This window comes from Tupaia chinensis, unplaced genomic scaffold, assembly GCF_000334495.1.
Source record: "Tupaia chinensis unplaced genomic scaffold, TupChi_1.0 Scaffold000165_2, whole genome shotgun sequence".
Classification (NCBI taxonomy): domain Eukaryota; kingdom Metazoa; phylum Chordata; class Mammalia; order Scandentia; family Tupaiidae; genus Tupaia; species Tupaia belangeri.
Window position 1 is genome coordinate 4,624,647 of NW_006159640.1, and position 7,512 is coordinate 4,632,158.

Sequence of the window (7,512 nt, forward strand, 5' to 3'; positions counted from 1 at the left end):
CAAATACCCCCCCCAACTGGTCTCTTCCCTCTCATCTAGTACAACAGAAGTTTCATGGTGGCAGAGCCTCAAGCCATGGCAAGTGTAGGGGAGAACTGTGTCCTGGGCTTTTCCTCAAGCATTCTAAAGTAGAGATACCAGGCAGAGGTAACTAGCAACTAGAGAGCATCTGGCCCAGCCACTGCCTCAGTCCACATCTCCACAGCACATGATGGCAGGGGGAGGTTCCTTGCTCCCTATGTTTCCAAACTGAACTGGGTCGGGGCTGTGCCTCTGCTCTATTAATAGCCCCCTAGCCCAGCCTGCTAGCCCCAAACCGGGATGCCAAGAGCTGTGAGTCAGCCGCTAAAAATAACGGACAGCAACTGCACCCAAACCCCAACCAGCAGGCGCCCTCCCCCTCTCCACCCTGAGGTTTTTGTCAGCCTCAGTCTCCAGTCCAGGGCCTCACAGAGGTTAAGTGCGCTCTAGCTGTCAGTGTTCCTGGGAAGACAGTAGGAATTTGCGGTGGCAGGCTAGGGGCTGAGTACCCAAGACTAGAGGCTGGGGCTGGATGCTGGCATCCTGGCTAGGCATCTGGACGCTGAAGATTGGAGACGCAGCTGAGAGCCTGGGAGCTGGGAGGTTGGAGCTGCGGGGGTGGAGACGCTGGAGGATGTCAGGGTGAGGTAGGGAAGTGAAGAGGCTGCAGGGCTGCTAGGCTGCGTGACTGGGAGGGGACAGAAAGATAGGAATGGAGGGAGGAAGTACCTGCTGAGAAGTGAGGAGCACAGCAGTACCTGAGAATCTGGGGTCTCCATAGCTGAGGCGGAGAGTGGGATTGACTGAGGGGTGAGATCGGGAACGTGAATGTGCAGAGACCTGCCCGGTGCATGGCGGCGTGCCCCCTCCCCCGTCCCCAGAAGACCCGGACCAGAGCAGCACTGTCTGCGTCTGTTCCAAGCGCGCCTCCAGCCTCCCCGCGCTTCGCACGCGGATGCCCCCGCCCACCACGCCAGCTGCAGCCCAGGTATGTTGGTGCGGAAAGCTGCTTGGGGTATGTACGTGCATGTGTGTGCATGCAGGGGGAGGGGCGGCGGGAAAAGGGAAGGGGCGGGGTCCAGAAGGAGAAGGGGGCGGCAACACAAATTCAAACTCGCCTCCGACACGCTGAGACCGGAAGTGGCAGGGGCACACTGGGAGTAGTAGTTCCCGTGGCTGCCCTGCAAGCGAGGGGTGGAATCTTGTCCCGAAGTGCTAATGCTGCCCCTAGTCCCAGTTTGGCGAGAGAGGAGGAATCGAGAACCGAACCTTTTGACCTGGTCGGCACCCTAATTCTTCTTCCTTTCGTGTGAAGACACGAACTAGGACGAATGTCGGTGCAGTGGAAGACAGTAAGAGTCTGCCACAGAATCCCTCCTGTCCGCTCTTTTGCCTTAGCCCTTCCCTCCATTCCACCAGATTCATTTTCGGTCCCCTCCATGCTGGCCACCTCAACGACTTAACCCTGGGACTCACGGGCAGCAAACACACTGGGAAACTTGTTCTTCCAGGGGAGATCTGGGCTTGGAAGCCAGACCCTGAGCGCAGCCTCTCTGGAGGCGAAACCTTGTGGAAATCGGACTATGCCCTCAGAGTCCAGAGTCAAGGACACAAGTCCCCAGCTGGCATGGAGAACAGGTGGCAGTCAGCAAATACGTCACGGTGACGACCGACATGGTCCTCTTCTTCAGACAGGTGACCACAAGATGGAGCTACAACGCAACCCTGCACCCCGCGCCTTTGTCAGTGGCAACGCCCCTGGTGGCCGCTACTCTACAGCTTTTTCAAGGCAGTCCCTAGATGATTCTCCTCCCACCTCCAACTCACCTATCTCCCCATGATGGCCCCTCAATGTCATATCACATCCAACCCTCATGGAAGGTGCATCCTCTTCCCTGCCCCACCACCAAAAAGGTTAGGCAGTGACCAAATGGGAATTAAATTCACTGAGTAACAGATTAACAGACAAGGTACAAGAATCAACCTGTTTTGAAAAGAGGCTGAGCACAGCAAAAAGCCAGCTGTACACCCTTGCCTGTGCTTGAATCTCCAGTGTCACTGGCAAAGCACAGAATCACATGGCTCGGTGGGCTCTTTAGTTTCCAGCCTCTAACAAAAGCAACTAAATTGCAAAAGTCAGGGAGACAGTGATGGAGTGGGGACTGTGTGTCCATCATTTTACAGTTCTCCAGGAAAGGCCATTTTGTTATCTTTTTTAGTCACTGTTCTGAGCTTTCCCACCCCAGACACAGCCCATGTCTTCTACATAAGAACACGTGCACACAAGCCTGAGATATTATCTTGGCAACCTCCCTTTTACTTTCTCTGTTCTAGTTTCATTTTGGGAGAAACTTCTTATGATTCACTATTTTCCCAACCACCTCAGGTCAAAACCCCATGGGGATTTGATTCCATGGCTGCTTGGAGCATGCCCACCATTTGGGCAGAGGGCCCTCAGGGTTCAAAATCGGTTGGGAAATTTCCCCCCACTGCAACCTACTACCCCCCAGATGTTCCGCTTCAGTCACTCTCCCGCTCTTGCTATTGGCCAAACTCCAGCTGGTGGGGGGCCAGGGCAGGGCATTCACTCCGGTACGTAGTTGTTGATTCTGGTCAGCAGCACTGTGGTTTCTAAGCCTGGGGAGGAAAAGACAGGGTTCTTCATATGGGGAGCAAACAAGGGGAAGTGTAGAGGCAGAGAAAAATGAGGTGAGGAGAAAAATTCTTACCAGTTTTCTCTCTCTCCTTAGCACACCTCCTAGAGGGAGAAAAGCTTTCCATTGTGAGTTTAACCAGCTTCTAGCAGAACCTCCTGATCCCCGGTCCCCCAAACTGCCTTTTCCAGGGTTCAAAGCCAATTTGGTGGTATAAGGAAGGGCCCAAGGATCTCAAAGGAACTAAACAGACTAAACCCCAATCTCAGGCAGCACATATGTGTCTGAATCAGCTCATCCACCAAGTGCTTGGGGAAAGTAAAGACCCAGAAAGCAGATGCACAAAGCACTCACCCTTGGAGGAGGAAGGTCCACAAAAGCAGCAGGATGGAGACACAATTGGTAATGATCCACATCATTAGGTAGGTTTGAGGGGGCTGTGGGAATAGGAACAGGTCCTTTTGGTGGCCAGAGCTCCAAGGGAAATATATTGGGGGAAGTATATAAGGAAGAGAGGGATGGGGATAGGAGAAAGAAGGATGGGAGAAGAGGAAAGGTGATAAGTCCAGAGCCCTTACAATAAGCCAGACAGGATACCGCATCTGCTGCAACAGCTGGCAGTCATTGGTAGTGACCGAATCCACCCCTGCACACCAGAGCAGGGAGAAGAGCCAGGACTTGTTCACTACGAATAGGTTCACTGAGACATTATCCTGGTGCAGTGCCCTGTGGTGTTGGGAAGAAAGGGGACATCCAGGGGTGTGGTGCACAAGGCATAGGAGGCAGCCCCCTTGCCTGTGCTTGAATTTCCAGTGTCATTGGCAAAGAGGTGTTAGTTCTACCTGTGCACAGCAGCCCCTAACCCATAGTGATTTTCTTTGTGTAGCTGAGAAGAGTTATACGAGTGAATGAATTAATAGCTTTCACCCTCTCTGCATTTGTTCTTCCCTGACATTAAGCCTCATGTTATCCCCTAGGTTCCTTTCCTCTACCCTGTCTCCTAGTTGCCTTCATGGGTCCTAGCTTTGCTTTCTGGGACCACACAAATGTGTCTCTCTCCCTTGTCCCATGAAAGCCCTTCAGAGGTCTGAGGAGCAGAGACTATGTCTCTCTGAGTCTTCTCATCTCCAGTAGATCCAGTTCCTTCAACCATTACTCTTGGGACCTGGGTTATTTTCTTCTTCACTTTACAGGCCTCTCTAATCTCATCTTACTCCAATTTATCATTATTCCTTTGAAAATATGAAGTCTTGTTCTGATATGATGTCCCAGATGGGCTTAGACCCGCTTTGAGCAGAGCAGAACTATCTCCTCTTGCCTTCTGGGTACTATGCCTATATGCAAGCAGCCCAGGGTCAGGTAAGCCATTGGCAATGTCACATCCCACTACTGATGAACCACTATGCACACTGTTCAATCAAAGCCCTGAACTTTTTCACACATGTTCCTAAAAGTCTCCTCTCATTTTGATACAATTGACATTATTTTGCCCCCCTCCCCAAATTCATATTTATCTCCATTGCATTTCATTCATCTTGATAGATATGGCCCATCATTTTAGAGCACTTAGACCTTTCAGAGCCTTGATTCCATCATCAGTGTATTCATTACCAATGCATGTCTTTTGGAAACATGACCAGCATCAATATTGATCAGGATGAGACTAAGGTAAGGCCAAATCCTATGTCATGTCTCCTTCTAGGTCAACATGGGAAAAAGTTCTTAAAATATTTATGATGTCTAGGTTGCTGTTCAATTCATGTTTTTCTATCTGACCACAAGGACATCGTAAGAGACTTTGGCAACTGCATGCTTTGAAGTCTGTTATGTTTACTGGCTGGATAAGCTTCTGGGGCCCAGCTCACATCTGAGATTCTCTCACTTCTCTCTCTTGTAGATCCATTCTTTTTTGTGCTGACCTCTTTGGTGTAGAATAAAAGCTAAAATTCTTCTCATGGCCTACAAAGTCCTACCCACTTAGGTTCCTGGGCTCTCTGGCTTCCTTCCCCCTGTTCATTAGGCTGCCACTCTTGCTCTTCTGCAGTTCCTTTCCGAGGAAGCTCCTGCTGACTATTAAGGTCTCTCCTCAGACATCACCCTAACCATTCTTCCTAATGTAGCCACTCCCTCCCACCTCTCACTCCCAACCCCAATCACTCTACTATACCTCTCTATTTTGTCTTTATAACACTTACCACTATGCAATATGCATGTATTTTGTTAAGTAATTTATCGTGTCTTTTTTTTTTTTTGAGAGATTTTCACTGTAGGGCACGTGCGCTCGCCAGACAGAGAGAGACATAGAGACAGAAAGCGAGAAATCACCCCCCATGGGGGATGGTCACACTGCAATCCCATCTCCTCCATTCTCCTCTCGGGATCTTGGGCACACACGCATACGCGCCCGGCGTGAGTTTTAAGCCACCAGGTCCGGGACACGAACCGCGGTCGACTACGTGGGAGTCCAGCGACATAGCCATCACGCTAACTGCTGGTTCCCAGTAATTTATCGTGTCTTTAGCATGTCAATTCCACAGAATCAAGATTTTGTCTGTCTTATTCATGTTGTGTCCCCAAAGCCTACAATAAATTCTGTCTGATACATAATAAGCATTCAATAAATACTTGTTGTAGGAGTGAGTGAATGAATGAATAGCCTCTGCCTTCCCTGCATTGGTTCTTCCTTGCCATTAATCCTCTCGTGATCCCCTTGCTTCCTTTCCTCTAGCACTCACTTGATATCCAACAGTGGTAGGTCTTGATAGGGGAGGTTGAGAAACTGGGGCGTCTCAGTTCTGTTGCCTCCCTGATGTCCATATATCTGGCGCATTCTGGGTGCCCGTTGTTGGACATTAGCCCGATCTTCATCCGGTAGCCAAAGGACCTGCCGTTCAGGAAGGATGGGCATGAAGTTGGGGTTTCCTGGGACAGGGTCAGGGCAGAGAAGTTTGGCACAGAATAGGGTTGTGAACTGGGGTGGGGGCCTGGGATGGGAAGCCTCACAATCATTATCATGGACTAGGGAAGGCAAGATGGGAAGAGGACAAAAGGGGGCCTTTAGAAGGTGCTGGGTCCTGGCAATATCACCATGGCTTGGGGCACCCTTGCACTCAGCACAGTCTCCAATGTCTGGTTCACAAAACTGTCATAGTATGTATGGTTTCGTGGGGGTCGGCGCAAGTCAAACATGATGGAAAGATTGAGGTCTGCAGCTTCCTTCAAGAGTTCTTCTAAGGCTGGTATTGTCTGAATCTCAGCCTCTTTCTTATCAGGGCCTGACAGCTGCTTGGCCCCCCAGAAGGGTTGCCTCTATAAATAAGAAAGGAAAGTTATTTCAAGACCATGAGAGTTTAGCCCCTGCCCCAATCATCCTCTCCATCTTCACTCATATCTTCCCAGCTCCTGCCCACCTCTGAGCCAGGGTCTTTATGCAAACTGTAGCCTTCTTGCAGGTCATCTAATACCATACTCTGGGACCTCAACCTCCTACCCTCCCAGTTCCCTAACCCTAACTTCCTATCTTTTTGGGGTTTTTTTGGAGAGGTTTTTGCTATAGGGTGCATGCACTCACCAGAAAGAGAGAGACAGAAAGCGAGAAATCACCCCCCCCCCCCGGGGGGATGGCCATGCCGCAATCCCTTCTTCTCCATTCTCCTCTCGGAATCTTGGGCACGCATGCACACGTGCCTGGTGTGAGTTTAAGCCACCAGGTCCAGGACTTGAACCGCGGTCGACTACATGGGAGTTCAGTGACATAGCCATTACGTTGACTGCTGGTCCCCCCTAACTTCCTATCTTCGACTCCACCTTCTCTTTGATTTTACAGAGACCTCTGTGTCTTGATCCTTTGACTGTTTCCTAATTTATCAGCCCTTTTCTGGCCACACCTACCCTCAGTAAATCCACAGCTTGAACTACTTTTTCATGGTACTCTCAACTTCCTTTTTATCCCACCTGGCCTACAATCCCAAACTTTTATTAGATTTTACAGTTGTCTGCCTCTTCTACCCCTAAAACTGCAGGGCTGAGCACTGCCATAGGCAGAGTACACTGTGCAGACTGTTGGCACCATGGTCCTATCTCGTCCTCAGCACTGCTTATCAATCCTTTCACTTGTTTTTGATTTGCTCCCTCTCTCATTTTCCCTAGTGGCTATTCCAAGTTTCTGCCACTCTCCTCTCCCGTTATCAATAAATGACCTCACTTCTTAATTGCTGACATGGAAAAAACTAGCAAACGGTGAGTACTCACTATATACCAGGCAATGTTTTAAGTACCTTATGCATATTAACTGATTTAATTCTCCCAATAAGCCTTTACAAGGTAAATATTATTATTATTATTTCCATTATACAAATGAGGAAACTGAGGCATAGGAACTAAGGAATGTTGCCCAAAGTCAGACAGCTGGTAAGTGGTGAGGACAGGATTCAAATTCAGACATCCCTTGCTCTTAATCTCTCTGATATGATGTCATATATAGAGTTAAATGGGAAAAAAAGCAAATTGCAAAATAATAAGTGGAGTGATCTTATTGGTGCAGAATGAAAGTATAGAGGTAGGACTTTGAAAAGTTTGTGGAAATGGAATTTAAGTACAAGTTTATTCTGCATGAAAAAATTTTAATCCATAGATAGTTTTATTTTTTTAAAGAATTATTTTATTTAACTTTATTTATCCATTTATTTTACTTTGACCAGAGAGGGAGGGAGGGGAGGGGAGAGAGAGAGAGACAGAGAGAAAGTGAGGAAGTAAGCTGCCAGATCCGGGACTTGAACTGTGGTTGGCTATGTGGGAGTCCAGCACCCTCAACTACAACACCTGCCGGCCCCACATA

General features: G+C 49.0%; 1 protein-coding gene across 1 annotated transcript in view; it reads right to left on the reverse strand.

Moving 5' to 3' along the window:
• Window positions 1-2,529: 2,529 nt before the first annotated feature.
• Window positions 2,530-7,512, reverse strand: part of GDPD2 (glycerophosphodiester phosphodiesterase domain containing 2) — an 8,919-nt gene continuing 3,936 nt past the window's right edge. The window contains 6 exon segments of the mRNA XM_027770909.1: window positions 2,530-2,658; window positions 2,751-2,779; window positions 3,030-3,112; window positions 3,254-3,401; window positions 5,411-5,559; window positions 5,763-5,984. Coding sequence (XP_027626710.1) covers window positions 2,606-2,658; window positions 2,751-2,779; window positions 3,030-3,112; window positions 3,254-3,401; window positions 5,411-5,559; window positions 5,763-5,984 — 684 coding nt within the window. The 3' untranslated portion in view covers window positions 2,530-2,605.